This window comes from Rosa chinensis, chromosome 2 (genome assembly GCF_002994745.2).
Source record: "Rosa chinensis cultivar Old Blush chromosome 2, RchiOBHm-V2, whole genome shotgun sequence".
NCBI classification, from domain to species: domain Eukaryota; kingdom Viridiplantae; phylum Streptophyta; class Magnoliopsida; order Rosales; family Rosaceae; genus Rosa; species Rosa chinensis.
In genome coordinates, this window is record NC_037089.1 from 80,878,503 (window position 1) to 80,902,712 (window position 24,210).

The 24,210-nt window shown below is 37.9% G+C and overlaps 2 protein-coding genes across 4 annotated transcripts; one reads left to right on the plus strand and one right to left on the minus strand.

Annotated features, from left to right (window-relative positions):
* Positions 1-761: 761 nt before the first annotated feature.
* Positions 762-13,016, plus strand: LOC112186566 (sister chromatid cohesion protein SCC2). 2 transcript variants are annotated; one of them, XM_024325023.2, is made up of 28 exons: positions 762-1,412; positions 1,640-1,749; positions 2,620-2,759; positions 2,837-2,933; positions 3,042-3,292; positions 3,551-3,658; positions 3,798-3,909; positions 4,231-4,327; positions 4,441-4,627; positions 4,757-5,188; positions 5,272-5,804; positions 5,884-6,097; positions 6,201-6,251; positions 6,349-6,507; positions 6,598-6,765; positions 6,968-7,267; positions 7,350-7,502; positions 8,149-8,318; positions 8,414-8,522; positions 9,936-10,094; positions 10,200-10,304; positions 10,373-10,606; positions 10,939-11,072; positions 11,150-11,440; positions 11,527-11,938; positions 12,062-12,154; positions 12,236-12,361; positions 12,505-13,016. In XM_024325023.2, exons 1-28 carry the CDS (start codon positions 1,162-1,164, stop codon positions 12,715-12,717), a joined length of 5,409 nt encoding a protein of 1,802 aa, XP_024180791.1. In that variant the 5' UTR covers positions 762-1,161; the 3' UTR covers positions 12,718-13,016. The 2 variants fall into 2 exon arrangements, with proteins under 2 accessions (XP_024180791.1, XP_024180792.1); XM_024325024.2 differs by lacking the exon at positions 762-1,412 and having other exon boundaries at positions 2,612-2,759.
* Positions 13,017-13,452: 436 nt separating this feature from the next.
* LOC112189992 (biotin carboxyl carrier protein of acetyl-CoA carboxylase 2, chloroplastic) lies at positions 13,453-16,019 on the minus strand. Of its 2 annotated transcripts, none has more exons than XM_024329405.2 (7): positions 15,569-16,019; positions 15,034-15,084; positions 14,774-14,949; positions 14,334-14,661; positions 14,062-14,133; positions 13,894-13,959; positions 13,453-13,790 (listed from the first exon to the last, which is right to left on the minus strand). In XM_024329405.2, the coding sequence occupies exons 1-7, from the start codon at positions 15,716-15,718 to the stop codon at positions 13,767-13,769; spliced, it is 867 nt and encodes a 288-aa protein (XP_024185173.1). In that variant the 5' UTR covers positions 15,719-16,019; the 3' UTR covers positions 13,453-13,766. The 2 variants fall into 2 exon arrangements, with proteins under 2 accessions (XP_024185173.1, XP_024185174.1); XM_024329406.2 differs by having other exon boundaries at positions 14,774-14,913; positions 15,569-16,016.
* Between the last annotated feature and the right edge of the window lie 8,191 nt (positions 16,020-24,210).

Below are 24,210 nucleotides of genomic sequence, written 5' to 3' on the forward strand. Positions count from 1 at the left end.
CTGAGGGTTCAGGGTCTAGCAAATTATGAAGTACTTAGGAAATTAGGAGTGATCAGCTATCAGATGCAGGGTACCTTTTTTTTTATTTTATATCATTTTTTAGTATTTAATGATAATCTGAATGGATGATGGTATGAGCAACTAAACAATATAAAGTCATTCTTCCTTATAAGTCAATTATAACTTAACACGTGTCGATTTAGAGAAAAATATACACAGATCAATCGGTGAAAATTAAAACTACGGTGCAAAAATATAAAACAATAGGTGACAAATTTAAATTCTCAAGTTCAGGTACGTAGGAGTTTAATCATAAGAGTGTTAATAGTTTTGTAGGCTTTTTTTAAGTTTAGATGCATGAACTTTTTAAATAATTTTTTTAATTGTTCATTATATCGTGATTGTACGGATACCTAAATAATTATCAATTTTTTAATAACACTTCTCTTAGTTAATAGTCCGCCATCATAAAGTTCACATTAATGTAACAAAACTTTATCCTCACATTAAAAGTATGCGTAGATGGTAGTCATTTTAACAAACAGGAAAAAAACAGAAAAGCTAAGAAGACGTTGAAAGAGAGGACTCATGATCTTTCCATTGGATCTACAATAGTCCTAAATTAGTCAGATCAGCCTTTCCTCATAGGTAACAAACACTTCCACAAAAAGTCTCCCATCTAATTAATTCGGGGAAGGATAAGGATACTTCCGTAATTTGACAACCGAGCTCACCGAATACTAAAACACAGCACCGCCAACCGTCGCCCAAAATCGAGAAGTAGGGAAAGGCTTCCAACGAAAGCCAAAGCTCACACAGTAGCGTCGTCGAGGGGCATTACCGTAATTGTGTAACGGAGACTCTATTTTCCCACACCAATAAACACTAAAAATCGACTTTTATTCCCCCCAAAAAATCCCGAAAATTCAGACCCTCATCGCACTTCCCCGCCATTTGCCTCACTTAACTTCTCTTCCAAATCTATTCCTCTCCCCAAAACTCTTCACCTCCCTCCCTCTCTCTCTCTCTCTCCAACAAAACCCTAATTCCCTCCGAAATACCCCTCGATTTCCTCTTATTTACAACCCCTGCCACTCCCCTCCGCCCTCCCTTCATGCCCTTGCACCGCCGCTCGTCGCGCCCTCGCCGGTGAACCTACCGATGAGCTATCCGGTCAGTTCGAGCTCCGGCGCCGGTGCCAGTCACCAAGGCATCCGGCTCTCCAATACTACTCACTCCGAGGTCGCTCCTTGCTTGCCTTTGCCTTCTCTTCCAGTGTTCTGCGGCGCTTCCGATCAGGACCTCCGGTTGTTCGATGAGCCGAGTCGGAGCAGTGCGAGGTTGAATTACTACGACGCCGCTCAGGCCAGTAGGATTGCTGATCTGCTTCGAGCTACTGACGTCTCGTACTTGTAAGTGTGCTATTTGTTCTTAGCAGCAGCTTTGATTTCCAGGTTTAGCTTTGAAATTTGAATGCAGCAACTTGAAATTGCAATAACGATTTGAAATTTTATCTGTTTGATTGTTTCTATTACATTTGAATTTACCGAATTTTGGATTTAAGCAGGTTTTCTGTATAGCGGCATTTGTTTTTCGTTTTCTGTTTGTTTATTATTGCTAATATATGGTATTGTGTCAGGAACCTGAGGGAGGATACTGCGGCGGTTCAATATGGCTATGTCCAACCTATGGAACTTCACGATGAAGTTTTACAGTACAATCCAGAAGCCTTTCAGTATACTACTCCAGGTAAACAAAGTATTTGGTTGCTCGTTAACTGCATTTTTGGTTGCAAGTATTGCTGCTTTAGAATTCACTCTACTGTTGTTTACATGTATTTTTTCATTTTCCTTATTGTTGCTTTGGTTTTTTGTGTCGTTGCTTAGCTACAACTGGCAAACTGCCGAGACATTTTTTTTAAAATTATTTTTATTTTTATATTTAAAGTAAGAGTAGGAGAACTGAAGAAATTTCATTTAATTTAGTGGCCCAAAAGATGAATGTGAGCCAATTTTTTATTATATAATCAAGAAACTATTACATATGTCAGATCCTGATAGAGTAATGCATTCACATCTTCCTTGGTGTAAGAAATCGTTCATGAGAATATTGATTTGTCAATCAATTTGTAGGTTTGGGATAACTAGACTATATATACATATGTAATGATAAAATATGAGATATAGGGAAAACATAATCCTAAAATATAATGGCTGCAAATGATTAATTTTTATTTGGACTTGTCCAAACAATGATATTAGTCAAATACGAAGCATAATTTTTCTTTTTATTCTTTAGAATCAATGTACGAGTTGTGTAAGTCACAGTTTGCTAATATTGGCATCATCACTTGCTACATAAAAAAAAGTAGTCTTATTTAAGCACAATTTTTTTATTTTATTTTTTAAAATAATGAAGAAAAAAGTCATATAGATATACATTATCATACTTAATTTCCAGGACATATATTGCCTTTACTCTATGTATCACATATACATCAAACAAAAGCTCTGGATCACATTGTTCTTGTTGAAGATTATTTGTGCTTTACAGTGTTCGGTTCTTAAAAAATTTATTGGTATTACTGCTTATTATTCTTCCTCTGTTCAAGTTTCTCAGGTCCTATTATGGGGCAAGTGCCTGGCAGTAGTACAGTACCAGATAAGAAGCCCTTTGTGCCAATTATACCTATAACAAGAACTTCTGAAAGAGATTATGGTGCAACTCACAATAATCAGCTCAACTATACTCCCCCAAATGTACGTCTGCTTCTAGTTGGCATTTGATAATCAAATTACGCCTCCCTGTTTTCCTAATTTGGAAGATGAAATTGCAGGACATATCTATAGCATCCTCCAGAAAACCAAAAGCAAAGAGAAAAGCTAGTGATGGCGTTACTTCCTCAGTTGGGTCAGATCCCGTTGCAAGTCAAGGTTGTACTAGCTGTTCTTGGGTTTTATATCACTCTTTCGCTCTTGCATGCTCACACACCCTTTCCTTTTAGTAGTTCATGAATAACTTATTGTGTAAATCTTGTTCAGAAGCCACTGTTGGATGCTTCTGTGAGTTGGTGGAGGATTTTTGCGGCAGAGCTGAAATTTTCAGTGAGGATCGGGACGAAGCACAGTGGTTATCTATGCCTCTTTCTGATCTTAGAATGCTTGCAAATGAAATAATGTCTCTTCGCGCAAAGAGGCTTCTACATATGGTTCCTGTAGATACTTTTGTTAGATTGTTAAGGATTTTAGATCATCAGATACATGGAGCTGAAGGCTTGTCTATAAATGAACAGGTGAGCTTCTTTTAAATTCCGCATTCTCTCTAGAATATGGCATTTCTACTGTGTAGTTTACTTCTTAACCTATTTGTCTTCAGGTTTTGTGCTATGCTGCTTGCTTATTTGTTTATAAACTTTTCAGTGTTTAGTCTATGATGATTTTACTGTGTTACCTTGCTATAGATTGACCATTCTAATTGTAAATGGGCTTGATATCTAATTGTAAATGGGCTTGATCACTTTCATTTATTGCTTCTGTATTCATCATTTCAGTCAGATTCAAATGGGGTTTCATCAATCAATTGTGCACTAGAGTCCATTCATGCAGCTTTAGCAGTAATGGCCCATAACCAGATGCCAAAGCAGCTGTATAAAGAAGAGGTATATGCTCTACATTAAGTTTTCTTTTTATATATAGTGGAGATGTTTATATGTGTAAGCTTTAAAAGCATTTTACTTTTATCTCGTCCATTTCACGAGTGACAGACAAGGAAACTAATTCTTAGTTTTTACTTATCAGATCATTGAAAGAATTCTGGAGTTCTCCAGGCATCAGATAATGGATGTTATGTGTGCTTGCGATCCATCATATCGTGCTTTACATAGGCCAAGTGAAAATGGGACACTTGAAGGTTAGCCTTTCTTATAACAATTTGGATATCCTTAATCGACATCATTTTTAATTGACATCTTTATTTTTTCTTTATCTTTGTTTATTTTGAATTCTAGAAGTATTAATCTGTATATGACATTGTTCCATGAATTTCTTGATCAGTTATTATTGAGTACTGGACTCATTGTTTCCTCCCTTAATTAGTGTATATTTCCTGGAAAATTCTTTCCATATTTTGTATTTGAGTACTGGACTCATTGTTTTATCCCTTAAATAGTCTATATTTCCTGGAGTTCTCTCCATATTTTGTATATGAAATGATGTCTCCCTATATTGACAGTTGAGGAAGACGAAATTCTTGATGCTGAAACTGGTTCAGCAAGCAAGAGGCGGCGTAGTACTAAGACTGTTAAAGTGCAGAAATCATCATATAACAGGTGTGCCCATCTGTATTTTGCTACCTATTTCTTTGATTTTTTTTTTCCTTAATGCGATCCCAATATAACAATGGCAGGGGGTTTCACCTTTCCTTACATCCTTTTCTTGGTAGGGTCTCTGCTGCTGTGAATAATATTCTTCAGAAAATGTGCACAATTCTTGGTTTGCTAAAGGATTTGTTGCTGATAGAAAAGTTGTCAGATAGTTGTATCTTACAACTACTGAAAACAAGCTTTACTACATTTATGGTGGATAATATCCAGCTTTTGCAACTGAAGGCAATTGGTTTGATCAGTGGGGTATAAATCTGCACTATTCTTCTTTTCTTGAAAGCTTTTGCTTACATATCACTGTACATGTTTTCATGCACATGCATTTTAGTGTTTTGTAGACTGAAACTTGTGGCATCTTCATTCTTGGTGCTACAGATATACTATTCATACACTCAACATCGGACTTATGTTATAGATGAGTTACTTCAGCTGCTTTGGAAGTTGCCTTTCTCGAAGCGAGCTTTGAGATCCTATCACCTACCTGATGAAGAGCAAACGCAGATTCAAATGATCACTGCTTTGCTGATTCAATTGGTTCACTGTAGTGCAAACCTTCCTGCACCTTTAAGGCAGGATTCAAGTGTTAATTCCATCTTAGAAGTTTCTGACAATGCTGATTATCCAATTAAAGGCCTTGAGGCAGCACAAGCAGCATGTTGTCACTTTTGGAAAGGGGTACTTCAGCGGTTTGCTAATGTCAAGAACCAGGAAGCTTCAGAATTCAAAGTTATGATGGAGAATCTTGTTACTGATCTGCTGACAACATTGAATTTACCTGAATATCCCGCTTCAGCCCCTATTCTGGAGGTAAATTATATGCATGATGTGTGTGAATATAATATGGTTAATTGCATTAGATTGTCTCCATGCTGAAGTATATTTATTTGCAGGTTCTTTGTGTCTTGTTACTCGCGAATGCTGGGGTGAAATCTAAAGATGTAGCTGCACGTAGCATGGCTATCGATCTTCTAGGAACCATTGCTGCGAGGTTGAAGCGTGATTCTCTCCTTCGCAGTAGGAGCAAATTTTGGATATTACAGGAGTTGGTTAGTGGGGATGCGGCTGATCAGACTTATCCAAAAGATGTATGTTCTGCTTGTTTAGATGGCAGGGTTGAAAAGACTTTCTTTGTATGTCAAGGTTGTCAGAGAATGTTTCACGCAGATTGCATGGGAGTAAGAGAGCATGAAGTTCCTAACCAATCTTGGCACTGTCAGATATGTCTCTGCCGGAAACAACTTCTTGTTTTACAATCTTACTGCAAGTCACAATACAAAGATGATGGATTTAAGGATCATAAAAGTTCAGGAAGAAAAACTGAAGTTACTTTTTCAATTACTAAACTTGAGATCGTCCAACAGTTGCTTTTGAATTACCTACAAGATACCGCATCAGCTGATGATGTTCATCTCTTTATTCGTTGGTATGTATTCATTCAACCTCATTCCTTCTTAACTTTGTGGTTGTATTGGTGCGGTAGTGAAGTTATGATGTTTGTCCAGGCTTTATGTCTGCTTGTGGTACAAGGATGATCCACCAAAGTCCCAGCAGAAGTTCATTTACTATCTTGCAAGACTGAACTCAAAAGCAATAGTGCGGGATTCTGGGACTGTTTTTTCCTTGCTGACAAGGGACTTAATCAAGCAGATTACCTTAGTATTGGGACGAAATACTTCTTTTGCCAGAGGATTTGATAAGATTCTACACCTGCTTCTGGTTAGTGAGCTTTTACCCTTACTCCCTGATTTACAGTGTAATGAAAGTTTTTTGTTTTTTTGTTTTTTGTTTTGTTTTGTTTTGATTATTTAGTTGATTTCAGGCAAGTCTAAGGGAGAATTCTCCTGTAATCAGGGCCAAGGCTTTACGAGCGGTAAGTGAGGGGATTATATTTGTGAACTTTTGTTCCTTTACATTCATTCTGTTGTAGTTTGGTAGAATCGTGCCTTAGTCTCTGCTATGATGAGCAGGTTAGTATAGTTGTAGAGGCTGATCCGGAGGTTTTAGGAGACAAACGTGTGCAACCAGCTGTTGAAGGAAGGTTTTGTGATTCCGCAATTTCTGTTAGAGAAGCAGCACTGGAACTCGTAGGGAGGCATATTGCTTCCCATCCTGATGTTGGTTTGAAGGTGTGTTTAATTGATTTCAATTCCTTCTAAGTTCTTGGTACATGCTATATTCTAAAGTTTTGCTTCATCTTCTCCACTTTTTTCTTTTAGTATTTTGAGAAGGTTGCTGAGAGAATCAAAGATACGGGTGTGAGTGTTCGAAAGCGATCTATTAAAATCATACGAGATATGTGTGTTTCAAATGGGGACTTCTCTGAATTTACTAGTGCTTGCATTGCTATCATCTCCCGTATTGGTGACGACGAATCAAGTATACAGGTAATCTGAAGCAATTACTGTGTTAGATTTTGTATGGAACTATACTCTACTCGCATAATTGAAGAATCAAATTTTTCTTCAATTTATCCTTTGATCCTCAACATGGAGTTGTATCCAGTTATATAAATAACATTTAAGACTAGTTTATGAATTTGTTTATTCTAGACTGATTCCCAGTTTTTATTCTTTTCCTCATCCTCAGGATCTTGTTTGCAAGACATTTTATGAGTTCTGGTTTGAGGAACATACTGGTTCACATACTCAATTCTTTGGAGATGATAGCTCTGTTCCATTGGAGGTGGCTAAAAAAACTGAACAGATTGTTGAGATGTTGAGGAGGATGCCAACACCACACCATCTTGTTACCGTCATTAAACGCAACTTAGCCCTTGATTTTTTCCCACAAGCAGCTAAAGCTGCGGGAATCAATCCCGTCTTACTTGCATCAGTACGCAATCGGTGTGAGCTAATGTGCAAGTTTTTACTGGAAAGGATATTGCAGGTAATTTAATTCTTACTTGTTTCTACTTAAAACAATTTGGTTAATGTTCAGATCTGAACATTCAGAAGTTCTTACTTGTCAGGTAGAAGAAATGAATATCCAGGAAGTTGAGATGTGTGCACTTCCATATGTGCAAGTTCTGCATGCATTTTGTGTTGTGGATCCAACATTATGTGCACCGGTTTCTAACCCTTCGCAGTTTGTGGTCACTCTTCAGCCTTATCTAAAGAGTCAGGTTAACTACATTTCATTGATCATAATGTATATTTGTACTCTGAGAAGTATCTATCGATTTTAAAGTCATTTTGATTCAAATGCAACAATTATTCTTTGTTTATGAATATACTAAAGAGCTGATTTTACCAGTTGTCCTTGCTTTTCTCTTTGATTCAAATGCAACAATATGAAGTCATGGAGTAACAATTGATAGCGGTCACTTGGTCCTTTTCTGATCTGCAAACTTAGGTGCATGTGTGCACAGCACATTGTGTGAGGACAACTGTATACGCACACACATATATTTATTCATGTATTTTATGATTTTTATCATTTTGCTTTTGCATTGCTCATGGTATTGCTTGACTTGGTATGCTCACTAATTTTCCTCTAAGACCTGCTGGACTAAAACAGAAAAGCAGTATCTTATCTGTGAAAACTTGGTGCTCTTATTTGAGTGAACAATTTGTAATGTTAAATATTGATTTGGACATCTTATCTATCTATAAGAGAATATAGATGTTATTGTTCAAACTCTATGTTGGATATTGATTACAACATTCTTATTAGTAAAGTAGTCTCTTCATTTCTGTGTATGTATGTATCCCTATAAACTTTTAATTTAGATGGAGGGGGCTGATTATGCACCTTTGTCTTGTTTTCAGGATGATAATCGAGTGGTTGCCAAGTTATTGGAGAGCATAATATTCATAATTGATTCTGTCCTGCCTTTAGTAAGAAAGTTGCCACAAAATGTTCTTGAAGAACTTGAACAAGACTTAAAGAGCATGATTGTTCGGCATTCCTTCTTGTCAGTTGTTCATGCTTGCATCAAGTAAGCTCACTTCCAGATTTTTGCATCAAGTAATAAGATGTGTTCCTTGCCAATTTGGAGTTCCTTTAGGTTTGAATTTTCTCTCCTCATTACAGGTGCCTCTGTGCTGTGAGTAAAGTGGCAGGAAAAGGCGCTGCTGTTGTGGAGTATCTAATTCAGGTTTTTTACAAACGGCTGGATGCTGAGGAAGTTGACAACCAGCAGGTTAGTTGGTTGATTATGTGTAATGGGTTAAAGTTTTAATACTTAAGTTGTGCAGTTTCCCTGTTTGATTTAGACTATTTTGATTAGATATTTATTTTGTTAGTTACATTGCTTTTTGAATGTTTGGTATTAGAATCTTTTGATCAATGCTAGAATTGAAGTTATATCAATGCTAGTAGTTTGCGATGTGTAAAGTTGTTAAACTCCTCTAGCTTTCACTTGGTGTATTTTAAGTATCTATGCGTGGTTGCGTGGCATCCAGGCATATGGGACCCTTAGTTAACTCATTAAAGATTCCATGAATAGAGGGACCCTATAGAGTTTTCTTCCAGTTACTCCCCCTTAAGTTTTCCCTCATTGTTGGTCCACTTCCCAACTTCTAACTTGAACTACTACTCCCTGGTTGGTTGATGAAGCCCCTTATATTAAGTGAGTACTCGCAGCACAATGGTGGTAGATTGAAGTTTGTATATGAGTTCCCATGTGTGCTCAATATGATATGTGAACCACAATGGTGAACTTGTGCATGACCATAGATCTGTATGATCACCCAACAGGGTGAATCACAATGGTGAACTTCTGTTGAGATGCGCAAGTAAGGCTCAATCATTTTCACACTTTGCATTTGTATTTGCCACAAATTAAGAGTTACTAATTGAACATGTGATATACTAATGGTCCCTTGGGGGCGGGGAGGCATTGTTCAAACCAGACACTAGGGAGAAACTCAGACTAGGGTAAAGTTCAGGGAGTTTATTTGTAAAGGCATGAAAACAAATACATGGTTCTTTCCTTTATTATTTTATTAGTTATTTTCGGCCACTTTATATAATGTTTTGATACTTAAGATAGTATGGTATGATTAGTATCTATGCGTAATGCCTCTTTTCAGTATCCTGAAGATGTACTGTCAATTGCTTTTATTTCCACTTATATATGGGACTTTGTGGTATTGAGTTGCTTAGCAACTTAATAAATAGTTTTTCTTCTGCGAGGTGTCATGTAGTGAAGTAGCTTAATCATTGTTGATTACTTGTGCATGCAACTTTATGGAGGACTTTGCAGTCTCTTGGTACATAAGGTGTTATCTTGTGACTTGTGTATCCTTTTATTGTTGGGTTAGGTCAGGCCCCAAGTTTTAAAAGGAACTATTGGGGATGGTTTTTATTTTATTTTTTTTAATCTTTTATTTATATATTTCCTCTTATGAGGGAGACTGAAGTTTTTCTTATGCACTATTCAGCTCTTTATTTCTTCGCTTTTAGTTTTCTTTTTTTTATTGAAAATGGCTTTTAGTTCCTTGAGAATCATTGTTGATAACTCGTGTGTAGCTCATATGTAGACAACATGTAACCAGGAAGCTAGTTTTGACAATATGCTACTCTTTACTTAGTTATTTATTTCTAATTTCAGAAAGCGGGGCGATCTCTTTTCTGTCTTGGAATGCTTATCCGTTATGGCAACTCTTTACTGTGTTACTCTGATCAAACAATTGATGTTGCAAGCAGTCTCGGCTTATTTAAAAGATATCTTCTAATGGACGATTTTTTCTTAAAGGCTAGATCATTGCAGGTATAATCCTTTTGATCTTTTTACTTTCTCTAAGCGTGATTTGATCTTGATTGTAAAATACCTGGTCTAAGGGAATGTAATAATGTTACTTTTTAAATTTTGTAGGCATTGGGCTTTGTGTTAATTGCTAGGCCTGAATTTATGTTGGAAAAAGATATTGGGAAGATATTAGAGGAGACATTCTCTTCTAGCTCTGATGTTCGTCTCAAGGTAACAAGGTGCCTTCATTTATGCTGCACTAATTGCCTCTCTGTAAACTAAATCATTTTATTGACCAGATGCAAGCTTTGCAAAACATGTACGACTATCTTCTTGATGCTGAAACTCAATTGGGAACGGATACAACCAGTAATAATGTGGCTGATTATTCTGTGGAGGGTGGCAATGCTGTACCTGTTGCTGCGGGTGCTGGAGATACTAATATATGTGGCGGAATAGTTCAGTTGTATTGGGATAATATTCTGGAGAGATGTTTGGACTTTAATGAACAAATTCGCAGCTCTGCCCTTAAGGTGAGTATAGGCTTCTATTTACTATTCCTAGCTCTGTGTGTGCTTTTATTCCCCTTCTAAGAAGCACTGGAATAATATTTTCAAAAAAAGAAAGAATTAAAGCAGTGGAATAATATTTTCAAAAAAAGAAAGAATTAAAGCAGTGGAATAAACCTGGAGCATGAACTATTATCTTTTGGACAGCCAACTTAGAGAACATTACACATAGAAGGAAAGGGTATACACTTCTCCTGGTTTTTCATAAACCAGTTTGGAAGGATTTGTTCAATTGCAATGATACTAATCATAGCGTATTTTCTTCAACTTATCTATACGTTTTATCAATTGTGCAGATTGTTGAAGTTGTGCTGCGCCAAGGGCTTGTGCACCCTATTACTTGTGTTCCATTCCTCATTGCACTGGAAACAGATCCACTGGAGGCCAATTCGACATTAGCGCATCATTTGCTGATGAATATGAATGAAAAGTATTCACCGTGCGATGCTTTTTGACTTGTCATGTCTTCTCTATTTCCTTATATTCGCTAATTGATGTTCCCTTTAGGTACCCTTCATTTTTTGAAAGCCGACTAGGGGATGGCCTTCAAATGTCTTTTGGATTTATACAATCCATACGTCCAAGTACTGAACGTGAGAACACAAAACCACCATCAAAGGCTTCTGGAAATGCAAAGGGAAAAGTTGATGATGTTTCTTTTGCTCAAGCAAGATTGGGAGTCTCTCGAATCTACAAGCTTATTCGTGCTAACCGTGTTTCAAGGAACAAATTTATGTCCTCAATTGTTCGCAAGTTTGATAATCCTATCTGGACCACTTCAGTAGTCCCTTTCCTCATGTGAGTTCAGTCATTGGTGCCAGCCTGGAGTTCGTTCAAGTGTGCTAGTTGATAGTGCTGACTTCATACTGTATTACTTTTTGTAGGTACTGCACGGAAATACTTGCCTTGCTGCCATTCACAACACCTGATGAGCCCCTTTATTTAGTCTATGCTATAAATAGAGTAATACAAGTTAAGGCTGGGCAACTTGAAGCAAAGCTGAAAGCTCTGACATTGCATCTGTTACAAAGAGGTGCACCCCGTGGGAATGGCGTAATTAAAGAGGACCCAGCTGCTCCGCCCTTTACAAGAGGAATGGCATCAGTGGATTTGAATGGGACAATTGAACCAGAATCAGCTTATTACATGGCAGCTATGGATTTGAATGGGACGATTGAACAAGACCCAGCTGATCAGTCTGTCTCAAATCAAGATACCGTGTTAGAGGCAAAGATGCACGGTAAAGGTTCTGTCAGTTCCTCTGGCATCTCAATAGATGATGTACAGATAATCCAGGTATTTAAATTTCTTAGTGCTATATCGAATCAATTTTCCATTGACCAGAAAAAAGAAGCTCATTGATACTGTTCTTTCATGATTATAATATCTTATCTATCTTGTTTGCCTTGCTTTTTGTAGGCAGACTGCCTGGCAGCTATTGCATTGCAGCTTCTTTTGAAACTGAAGAGACACCTAAAAATTGTGTATAGCTTGAATGATGCTAGGTGCCAGGTAAGTAATCACTAGATCACTTAGAACTTTATTTTGTTACAAAGATTTATGAATATGATTTTAATCTGGCTCTAAAACCAGGCTTTCTCTCCAACCGATCCCATTAAACCTGGAGATGCTTTCTCCAAGCAGAGCATTCCTTTTGACGTCAGTGACACACATACTAACTTGCCTGGAACTTATCAAGAATTGGTACAAAGATATCAGGTACTAGGAGCTATGACACTATGCATTTGTCTCCTCTTTTCTTGCTTGTATCTATCAAATGACTTGCTGTGCTTACTTGAAATTACCAATTAGTCCATATATCTATTGAATTCTTAATGTTATCACGTATTGTTATTGAACAGGAATTCAAGAATGCGTTGAAGGATGATACAGTTGATTTCTCAACTTACACAGCAAATCTCAAAAGAAAACGTCCGGCCCCTAGGAAAGGAAGGAAATCTGGAGTTAGAGATGATGAGGATGACAATGATGATGATGAAGATTGGTCAGGTGGGGCTCGGAGGCTGAGTTATAGTGGGAGGAGAGGTGGCCACAGTAGAAGTCGACAACGATAGTTGTAAGTAAATGACAGGTAGACGTAGAAATGCCCTAACTTGTACATTTAGGAGAAAGGAATAGAAAATAGGATATAATGAGCGGAAAGAATAGATTTCTGAGAACAGTAGAGAAATCAGGTAGAGTAGTGCTTTCTCTTACTGTTTTTCTGTATTTTGCCTGGGCATGTAATTTTTTGTCAATGGTATTCCGCGCCTGTATATTATTATTTTTAGGTTTCTTTTCTGGTGCTGTGACATCTAATGAAAACAGCATCATTGATTCTTTGCTTTTTATAAATCTAGTCATTGTTACTCATTTTTCCGGGCTTCTTGTGGTACTAATGTTTGTCTCATTATAGAGCATTGTAGGAACTAGTCATGGGCGCTCTTGTTGTTTATAGATTTTTGTTTTTTTTAAAGAATATATAGAAGTTGGATTTAGATCCAGTAGGGGTTTAGAATTATTAATCGCATTGCACTCCATCGTTTTGATTGCATCAGCATGCAAATAACCATTAAATTGCTCCCAGTTTAAAGTAATATACCTCAAGGCTTCCCAATTTGGAGCTACCGCATTCTTAATCAGAAATCACATCAGATCAAATTGATGCCCTGAAAAATGAGATAAAAAGGTTGCACTAATTGGTATTGTAATGAGGTCAGATTAGAATGTAGGCATTTATTCTGTGTTTAAGCATGTTTTGCAGACCGAGGTTCGGCGAGGCAGAATCAAATCAACACATCAACTCAAGGTTTAACAATAGCAAAGTATATTAACACTAGCAAAGTGAAGAAAAAGTCTCATAGCATACTTTCTAGCACCTCCTTAAGGAGGCACAAATATTGTGTTTTGAGATAATCCATTGCCTAACTTCACTGAGCACCATGCCCTATCCTAAAACTCTAAAAATGTGAATAACGACGATTTCCACCAGAATCGAAACAACACCATTATTCAAATTTAAGTTACAAGGGAGCATAAATAGTATCAAAAAGTCCGTCGAGAATCAAGCATCTTCAAACAGTGTTCTTCACCATAAAGCTTATACAAAATTCTTCCCAGTTGCTCAGGGTGCTATGACAAAAAGAGGCTGCACAAAGGAAAACATACCGCTCAGATAAAATAATCATTACAGAGTATGTGAATGCGGGCTGTGTGTGCCAAAGAGCGAGGGAGAGAGGTAGGATATTTACCGTGTCTACGCTCACTGGTTTTGTATCCTCAGCAAGTACCTCAACTATGGTTCCAGATTGATCAGCCTGAAAGAGAGGACAATAAATAATTTAGAATGCTGTACTATACCAAATGAAAGTAAAGCCAATTCATAGCACAACATAGCCGTGAGTAATGTAAAGCCATACCTCAATTTCATTCATCAACTTCATGGCCTCAATGATGCAAATGACTTGACCTTTCTGCACTTTATCTCCTACCTGAACATTTATTTGAGTAAAGATATGAGGGGAACTGACCATATATTAACAGTAAATGTACGTGTAATCTGAAGAAAACATAAGCACCCAAACATAAGTTTATATCTCTAGTTGTTTATATAACAGACATATGCACATAACATAAGTGATCATGTCTTGCTATAGCTCCTAGAACTCAAGCTCTAAGAGATAAGACTTGCCTTGACAAAAGGTGGTTCGCCAGGTGCAGGAGAACGGTAAAAGGTTCCAGCCATGGGGCATTTCAGCGGTGGGTGAGCTGATGCAGCTGGCTTTGCAGGGGCAGGTAATGCAGGTGCTGATGCTGCTGGAGCTGGGCTTGCTGGAGCAGGAGCAGCTGCTGGGGCAGGTGGTGGTGGACCATATTGCATAGGATAAGGATAAGGTGGTGGTGCCGAAGCAACTGGAGCTTGTGGTGCTGGCTTCTCCAAGGCTTCCTTCTTTCTTATTACGAGCTCTAGATCTAGTTGCTTCATTTGCAGCTCCACAATATCTCTTGAATCCACTAACCTGCTCATGAAAATGATGCCAGCATATCAAAAATGTTTAGTGTCTGATGCATAGTTGCTGGTAACTTAAGAAGACAAATATAGGCATACATATGAAAGCCGCTGCAACTTACTTGATAAGGTCTGATACTTGGGCCATGAATGCTGAGATTGATGATGAATCTGGAATATTGTTCGAAACCTTTTCAGCAGACTCATCTTCAGACTTGGTGTTATTTATGGGAGCAGAATTTGAAGGTTTCTCAGTAGTGACCTTCAATTCAAAAATTGGAGCAAAAAAAGAAAGAAACTTCAATTCAAAACGTAATTTATCTCCGTAGATGAGTAAAGTTCCCACTAAATCCACACACTGAACTTATAGTAAATAATCTACCTTACTGAGTGCCTGCACCTTCCAAGCACCAGATTGCTTCTTGATGTTGCTCTGCACACATCACCCATATTTTCATAAAAATACAGTCAAAAAATAACAAAGTTCCACTGCAAAAACTAGACTATCATTCATCAAATCATCACTTTTTCAATTCAAAGCTATTGACAAATAAAAGTTGCAATCTTTATTGGTCTCAGCTTGCTGGTGTACATCTAAAGACAGTGTCTTGAGGTGAAACAATATTGGGTTCTGCTCATTCAAAAATCTTAACCATGACTATCAAACTATATGAAATCCTATGCATACCCAAAATTAAACTGGGTTCAGCTTACTCAGAATTCTTACTAAAGACTCAAAATTTTCACCAAATAATTTGTTCAAAGCTGGTACCCGCAACACTAATCTCAGCGTTTCCTCCAGTACAATGTTCATGTATACAGAAACCCATTTCTCTCACTTAAAAACAAAACAACACTAATCAACTAAAACCCAACAGAACCATACTAATCACCAGAGAGTGGAGAATCAACCAAACCTGGAGGCCAGAAGATTGGAGCAAGGAAGACCGATTGAGACAGTTGTGGAAGGAAAGGAGCTGCTGCTGGGGCTGTGAGCTCTGTGACGCAGCAAGCCGAACAATTGGGGCAGAACAAGGTTTGGGACAAGGGGCAGTGAAAGAAGCCATTTTGGAGGTAAACACAAGAATGAGGAGAGATGGGTGCGAAGTGTTTTAGGGGATGGGATCTGAAATTGAAATGGGGGATTAATGGGGTGGATTTGTAGGGGTGGGGACGAGGGGCGATGAGATCCAAGAGAGCGCTTTGGTGTTGGTCTGAGAAATCTGAGAAGCCCAAAGGGAATAAGGGTGGTGTTAAATGTTGTGTTTTATTATAGTTGAGGGAAGAAATGTGTAGAGCGTCTGTTTGTTTTGCGATACTTCCAAAGTTCCAATGCCACAGAGAGAGAGAGAGAGTCGTTTGTGAGTTGTGACATAATAAAAATGGTCAATTATATTATCCACCCTCTCTTAACTAACCGCGAACAACACACGCGGAATATGGAGAGAGAGAGAGAGGGAGAGAGAGAGATGGACATTGTGATTTTTGCGTGCCATTTGTGGGTTGCTTTCCCTCCAACTCCAACTCCAACTCCAACTGCAATGCTAAGCTGGTGGCCTGGTGTGATGTGAACTGCTAGTGTGGGTCCTTGCATTTTCACTATTATCCATCTGTTTTTTTGTTTGTTTGATAATGTGTTCTTGATCCATTTTCTTTTTGGGTGAAAGTATGTATTTCTTGCAAGTGTATATCAAATATTAGTATATCAAATATGATCAAATTTGAAGACAGAGTTAAAAGGCAATTTCGTTGAGAAATGAGATTTGTATAACAACAATGAAATATCTCAACTATCGGAAATTCACTCAATTTCTCAAAAAATAAAAATTTAACTACTAAATGACATGCACAAGGCATTAAAATTTTAACCTTTTTTTTTTTTTTTTTCTGAAAGTAAAGAAGAAAAACTACAAGTTAAAACCTCTGCAACAACCAACACCCAAATTATCTCAAAGAAAGGCCTGACAAGCACCTCAAAGTCGGAACCAACTTTAAGCTTGAGTATCGTGACCAGTTTTGGCAATGGCATCCGCCAAGAAATTTGTCTCTCTCTTAGTATGATGGAAGGATGACACCTGAGTAAGACTTGCGTCTTGTACCACATGATTAATTCTCCAAGGAGTCTGACTTATTCCTGCAACATTGTCTAGAAGTAACTTAGAATCCCCCTTAATTTTAATATATGTAAAACCATGAAGCCAACTAGCCAAGCTGCATGTAATCCCCCTCGTAAAGCTAAAGCCTCCGCTAAGAGAACATCCTGAATACCAAATCTATTACTGGCTGCAAAGATAGGTTCTTCAGTTGAGTCTCGAAAAACAAAACCTGCAGCTGCACTTGTATTCAAAATAACAGAACCATCAAAATTAAGTTTTAAAGAGCCATCTTTGGGTGGAAGCCATTTAATTATATGTGGAGAAGGTCTTTTTGCAGGAGAAGAGTGATAAGCAGTATAATTCTTCCAAACTCTTGCCGCAACACTTACCACTTTTGAAGGAACAAACAAAAGGTTCCTAAAACTCAAAGTCAGATCATTCCTGGCCTTCCACAATGAATAATCGGTGATTGGCATTAGTTTCTTGCTTCCATGATTCATTAAAGTTTTGAGTTGGATCCACATAAATATTGTAAAGTATCTGAATTTTACGATATTGTAAAGGTTATTTTGATGTTATAACATCATTATAAGCAGTTAAAAATGAAAACTTTTTTTTTTTTAAATAGTGAAATTTGGCCTAAAAATTGTGATATCCAAATTTGAAGTGAGAGTCAAAACACAATTTTATTGGAAAATAAGGTTTTTGAGGTTCATGTTAGACAGCTGAAACATGCTTCAACCCTTGAGTGGATTTTAAATAATTACAAATGTGAAGCAGGACTCAAAAGGCAATTTAAAAAGAAGAAAAAGAAGAGGTTTCTAAGATTAATATAGGGGTTGTGCCCGTTTGCCCAAAAACTCAAGGTATTTTGCCCAATCAATCCAACATCCTTGTATTTTGCCCATTTACACAACTTTTAGGTGAAAAGACTCATAAGGGTAGTCCTTTCTAAAGTAGTGCCTAGTGTATCCTATGCTGACTTTTGGGTCCAAAACTCACTTTTTCTTAGAAAAACCTGTTCCAACTTCTGAGAAAAACAAAACTAGCCTTCAACATGCCCAAAATTTTCACCTAACGGTTACTTTAACAGGCGGAATCACTGCTGCTTGTTTCTATCCTAAGCTGTGGCACGTTTTTTCTAAAAACCAGGAATTCTGAACTTTTAAAAGAAAGTCTAAGATACTGGCTGAACACAATTAAGATAAAAGAAACATCACAGAACTTAACTTGCTAATATTAAAAATTTGATGAAGTGGGTGAACACACTGAAATTATTCATATAAACATAATTACAAGCTAGGAATTCAGAGCCTCATTCTCAGGTAAATAGCTAAAAGCTGTTTAGCTATCCATAAGAATGATTACAGTACTTACTTGAAATGAAAGCACACTTCTTCACACAGATGGGAAAAAAAAAACTCTGCTACTTCTTAAAACTAGTATGAACTGATGCTCTCCTCTCTTCGAATGCCTTCTAAGAGAAGCTAAAGCTCCTTATATAGGGAGCGGAACTCTAATTACAATTCAAAACTACCAAATGTACAACACGACTCCGTGATTTTCTGCTTTCCTTAGTGCTCCTGCTGGTGGAGGTCGGCCGAGGAAAAGCAGATTCCTTTTAGGTGAAATGTTTTTCACCTGCTTTTTGAAAAGCAAAAGTTGCTTTTGGAAAAGGTCCAAAAGAACTTTCGGTGTTTTCTGCACCTGCTGCTTCACATGTTCTCGTCAGTTTCTGAATTGTGACCAAGGACAAACGAGTCGTTATCTGCTTGGGCCATTCGAACAGTTGTTGCATTGTCTTCGACATCTATATCAACATACATCTTGTAGTGGTTGTCTGTTTCAAGCTTTTCCACCCATCGTAAGCATGCCAGTGTCGAGTCTATTTCCTTTCTGGTAAGAGATAGGAATAGGTCACTGCTGACTACGTCAGGATGATCGTAAGCAGTGATAATAATTTTTTCTCCTGCTGCCAGGAAGGTATTATGGATATCTTCAGAGATGATCTTCTTGATATATTCTAGAGTCATGGCCTTCATCCATGGAATGCTTGAGTTTGGCTGGCCATTGTACCCTACACAGGCTGGTTGAAGATATTTCCTTTGAATGATTCTCACATAATGATATGGAGGAATATATTCAACTTCACCGTTTGCCTTCTGTATCCATTCTGGAGGAGTGGATCTGAACTTCAGACGAAGTATACAGTCATTCTTTCTTATATTTTTGACTGTGTTGACAATGATAGGCGGCAAACCTTTGAGATCATCATTTGTTTTGGTCCATAGATTATGGACAAAACCATTTTCAACAAGCCAGAGCTTGTGTTCTTGAGGATGTTCACTCTGAACATTAACCAGGTATCTTCCAACATAAGGTCCTGAAACAATAAAGAGAGTTGGAGGAACTAGGTCTTCTGGATTATGTCTTCCTATCAGACTATGGAATTCATGCCAGTCTGATTCATTTAGTGCCATGATAGGAACCCTAGCACTTTCTGGACTTTCAAGGAAGGAAATTTTTTCTTTTCTTACAGCACTCTGCTGCATATGACTTTCTTCAAATTGTGGTCTACCATTTTCGTAGAGTTCTTCAGCTAAGGCAAAGAGAGCTGGGAACATCAGACCACTGCTTCTTTCTTGAAAGGCAAATAAAAGATTATCCAGGATTGCCTTCTGGTGATAAGCTAGTCTCCTGCCAGTTCTGAACACAGGAGTATCAAAAGTTCTTAATTCATAATTAAAAACATTTATGACTCCAGTTGGAGTTGGTCTGCTTTTTGGCAAAGCAGCAGCCATCAACTGTCTTGATGAGCCTTTACCGTCTGTCGTTTGAGACGGGCTAGCCAATCTTTTACCCTGAGATTGATCAGTTGAGGCCAAGCCTTTTGGACTTAGCAGAAACCTTTTAAGGATTTTTTCTTTGGTTTCTATGGGCTCTTCTTCAGGTTCATGTTCTTTCCCTGTTCTTCTGCTTCTGGGATTACGACATTCGTCGTCTTCTTTTTGGCTGAACATTGCCATTTCCCTTGTCAATGCGTCTGGAAGATAATTCTTGTTTCCTGCAATTAATTCAACATTATAATCATATTGGTTAAGAAATAATTGCCAGTTTGCTAATCTTCCTCTATCAGCAGCTTTATCAAGTTTGAAATTTTTGAAATTCTTTACTCTGGCACAATCGGTGCGGACAGTAAAGGGTTTTCCAAGATAAGCTGGAGACTGTAAAATTGTTTTCTTGACAGCCAAGATTTCTTTTTCCCCTGTGGGATAATTTAGTTCTGCAGGGCTGAACTTGCCACTACAAAATTTGCAGATTTTTTCAATGTTAGTTCCAGGCGCTCTAGCTAGAACAACACCGGACCAGTAATTATCACTCGCATCTGTCTGGAGGATAATTTCATCGTTCTCTTCTGGTTGTTGCAGAGGAGGGAGGTTTTTGCAGAGATTTTTTATCTGCTTCACGATCTTTTCATCATCTTCTGTGAAGTTCCATTTTCTTTTGGAACTTGTCTTAGGAGATAACATTGCTGTTAACCCTGAGATTTTAGGGATGAAATCTCTCCCATAATTTATGACACCAAGGAATCTCTCTAGACTCTTAGCATCAGGGATTTTATCTGGAAACTTCCAGATCTTCTCAAGGATGTGAGGTTGGAGCTTTATGACTCCATTCTTGATATTTATCCCTAGGAAATCAACTTCATCAAGGATAAAGAAGATTTTCTTCTCGCCTAGGATAATTCCATGCTGAACTATTAGCTTTACTACCTCATGGAGGTGTTTCATGTGTTATTCTCTGGTTTTGGAGAATACCAGGATGTCATCTATGTAGACAACACAGAACTCCGCTACATGCTTGAAGATGTTGTCCATCTTTCTTTGGAAGATTGAGGGAGCTTGCTTTAGACCAAAAGGCATTACCAGCCATTCGTAATGACCTTGTGGTGTCCCAAATGCAGTGAGAGGTACACTCTCAGGATGCATCTTGACCTGCCAGAAACCCGACTTTGCATCGAATTTCGAAAAGACTTTGGCTCCTCTGAGCTGGTTGATCAGTACTCTTACTTGAGCGATCTGCTATCCGTCTTTGACAGTCTTTTTATTGACATCTCTGTAGTCAATAACCATTCTAGCTTTTCCTCGTAGTTTCTCTGCATGATTTCTCACGTAGAATGCTGGAGCATGATGAGGGCTAGTTGAAGGTTGAATTAATCTCTTTTTCAGGAGATCTTCGATATCACTTCTGAATTCTTTTTTATCTTCCTCTTTGTACTGAGGAATGGCTTTGACATGGCAGATAGCGTTCATGTCATGCAATCTTAATTCACAGACCACTGGGTCTTTTTCCCAGAACTTCTGAGGATTTGTATCTACATTCTGCTCTAGTAGTTTCTTGATTTTTTCAAGAGTGGGAATTTGCTGAGACTCAAGCTTATTCTGAAAGTGCTTGAGATTATGCTCATGGATGAAACTATCTTCTTCATCTTCACTAGTTTCTTCTTCTTCTGCAGATTCTTCAACAAGCAATTCTTCTTGTTGTTTGATTTGGAGTATGGGCTCAAATTTGGGTTTGTAAGGGGTAAGATCACCACTATTCGGTTGCGATCTCTGATAGTGAGTAGTAAAACCGGGACCTACCACACTGAATGCATGTGTGAGTCGGTCTGCCCAAAACACCCGATCTCCTTTTCTGAAGCCTATTGCTTCCTCATCCTGATGAATCGTTGTTGGAGAATAAAATCATTTCCCAACAAGAAATCAGATCCTTGGCCTTCAGATTGCCAAACATTCTGGATGGTGAATGTTCCTCCACCAATGGTGATATGAACATTTTTTGCTACTTTCTTCATGGTGAGATGGCTTCCATCAAATGTGACACCAGTAGCTGACTTTTTCTTGTCTTCTTTCCAGAGTTCATCTGGAATTGCAAATCTCTTTGCAACAGTAAATCCCGATCCATTATCTACAAATGCATGTAGATGATATTTTCTGTGATCAGGGAATTTTAGTCCAATCTCTATGTAGTTGCTGTATCTACTTGTAGAGACGACTTTTGACTGATGAAGCTCATTTTCTTGAGCTTGTTCCTTTGGAATGAATGGTTTACATTCTTCTGGAACATTTTCCTGATTGGGTGATTTATCAAAACTAGAAGGTTTTGTATTATCATCCCAGTCTGTAGGAGTTATCTCTTTGCTGTCTGGATTACTGAACCATGACGGAGGGTCATATCTGACTTTATAATCAAACTTGCCCGATGGTTGGCCAAGTAGATCCCATGTGTCAGTAACCTCTTGTCGTTCTAAGAGATGAACAACTTCTGGTGGTTTTACCAGTTCAACATTTTCTGGTATTTCAACCAGTTCAATATCTTCATCGATGTTTTTGTTACCGATGATTTCTTCCTTTATTTCTGAGGAAGATGGGTCCATGGTTTCCTGGAACAGAGTTTCAACTTTTTTCGCATTTTTCTCAGCAAAATATTTTTCATATTCTTGCTCAACCAACCGGCTAACAAGACCATTCTTGGTTTTTCTTCTTGCTTCAGCTATGAAGCATTCTTTGTGATAAGTCTTCTTAGACTCTTCGCAGAACATAGGGAAACCATTCTTTTCGTGACAAAAGCAGTAGTCACAAACGAATGTACCAGGGTTCACCTGGTAAGAAGACATGAAGGATTCTGTCTTGCTTTCTTCCCAGTTTTTGATTTTCAAAACATTCATTTGTCTGGATTCGAAGTACTCTACTTCAGAATCTATCTCAGACTCCTCTGATGATTTTTCTTCTTCAGACCAGGCAGAGTAGACTGACCTGTCATGATCTTCATCATCAGAATAGGCTATTTCGTAGCCTTTCATGTTTGCTACTTCTACTATTTGCTCGTATTCTTCAAAGAGAGCCTTAGTAGATCTTTTCCTTTTCTGGGCATTCATTGGCATAGTGCCCTTCAGCTTTACATAACCAACATCTGCAAGCTTTCTTGCTTGGTTGTTTATGTTGATGAATATTCTTCTTTTTCTTGAAGAATTTCTTTTTTGGATCTTCATCATGTCGCTTCTTGTAATTGGAACTTCTCTTGAATTTCCAATTTTTCTTCTGATTACTCTTTTTGAATTTTTTAGAGAAATATTTTTCTTTCTTTTTTCTGTGGAATTTGGATTCATGACATCCCCAGTTTGTGGGCATATCCAGTATTCCATAACAGAAATTTTCAACTCCTTTGAGTTGCTTTTTGGCCATCTTAGCTCTAAGATTGGCTTTGCATTGCTCCTTCAGTAATTGCCGGATTCTGTCTGCAATTCCTCCAACTGAAAATCTTTCAATTGGTTTTTCAGCTATGCTTTCTCTCACAGCTGTCCTCCATGGTTCAGGGAGCTTTCTGTGCAACAGATTAACTAGATCAGTATTTTCTAGTTCACCAATTGTACAGTAATATTCTTGAAATTCATTCAGGTATTTTTCGAAATATCTCATGTCGCAGATTTTGAGGGCATAGATATTCGATTTTGCCGTTTCTTTGGCTTTCTCACTCAGATTTGAGAGATCTCCACAGAACTGATCATACAGGGGTACTGCAAAATCATACGGAGATTTTGAATTTTTGATTTCCTCAAGCCAGTCTCTTCCTCTGGCAGTCTCTTTGAAAGATAGGTAGTACTTTTTTGCCACTCCAGTGAGAGTAGTTTCATAGTACACCTGCAAATCTGGTGCTTCAAATTTGCCAAGGGTAAGTGCAGAAGCCATCATCAGGCTGTCTACCCATTGGTCAATGGTTTTTCTTTTGTCTAGACTCTTGTCTAGATTTAACCAGATGCCATAGTTTGTGATAGGAACTCTTGGCAGATTGTCCTCTGGGACAAATCTTTGGGAATTTCTTTCCCCTTTTTTACCCGTGGGGGCTTTCTGAACTGAGAGTTTTAGTTTCCCTTTTTCTCTGCTAATGAAAGTTCTGGAGCTTTCTCCTTCTTCCATTTCAATATCTTGATAAGGAAAGACTTTTCTTGTCTTTCTGAATTTAAATTCTTTCATTTCTTCGATTAGTTTTTCTAATCGTTCAGGATTTTCACAATTCTCAGCTTCTTCATAAAGATCATAGAGCCTCTCAGCTCTGAGCATTTGGACTGGTCTGTTTAGATCAGCTTCTAGATCTTCTTCTGATATTGGTTCTTCAATAGTAGGTTTTGTACCACTGACACTAGTTTCTCTAGTGCTGTAGCTTCTTCTCAGAAGACTGCTGTTTATCCTGAGGTTCTCAGGACAGGCATCACTTTTCCTGTGATTGTCGAAGTTGAGGCTGATTTCTCCAGTTCTTCTACTCTCGTAGATTTTTGCTTTTGCTCTTTCCGGTTGCTTTCTTGGACCGGATAATTTCCATTCAATAGGAAATGTTACTTCATTCCAAGTAACTTTGTGGATCTGCTGTGAATGGTTCTTTTGATTGGTGAGGAATCCAGTAGT

Coding starts and splice junctions, on each gene's coding strand:
- LOC112189992 (XM_024329405.2), bottom strand. CDS start 15,718: ATGGCTTCTTTCACTGCCCCTTGTCCCAAACCTTGTTCTGCCCCAATT. Junction 14,950..15,033: donor AGGTGCAGGCACTCAGTAAG/GTAGATTATTTA, acceptor TTTGAATTGAAG/TTTCTTTCTTTTTTTGCTCC. Junction 13,791..13,893: donor AACCAGTGAGCGTAGACACG/GTAAATATCCTA, acceptor TCCTTTGTGCAG/CCTCTTTTTGTCATAGCACC.
- LOC112186566 (XM_024325023.2), top strand. CDS start 1,162: ATGAGCTATCCGGTCAGTTCGAGCTCCGGCGCCGGTGCCAGTCACCAA. Junction 4,328..4,440: donor CAGAAATCATCATATAACAG/GTGTGCCCATCT, acceptor TTTTCTTGGTAG/GGTCTCTGCTGCTGTGAATA. Junction 8,523..9,935: donor AGGAAGTTGACAACCAGCAG/GTTAGTTGGTTG, acceptor TTCTAATTTCAG/AAAGCGGGGCGATCTCTTTT.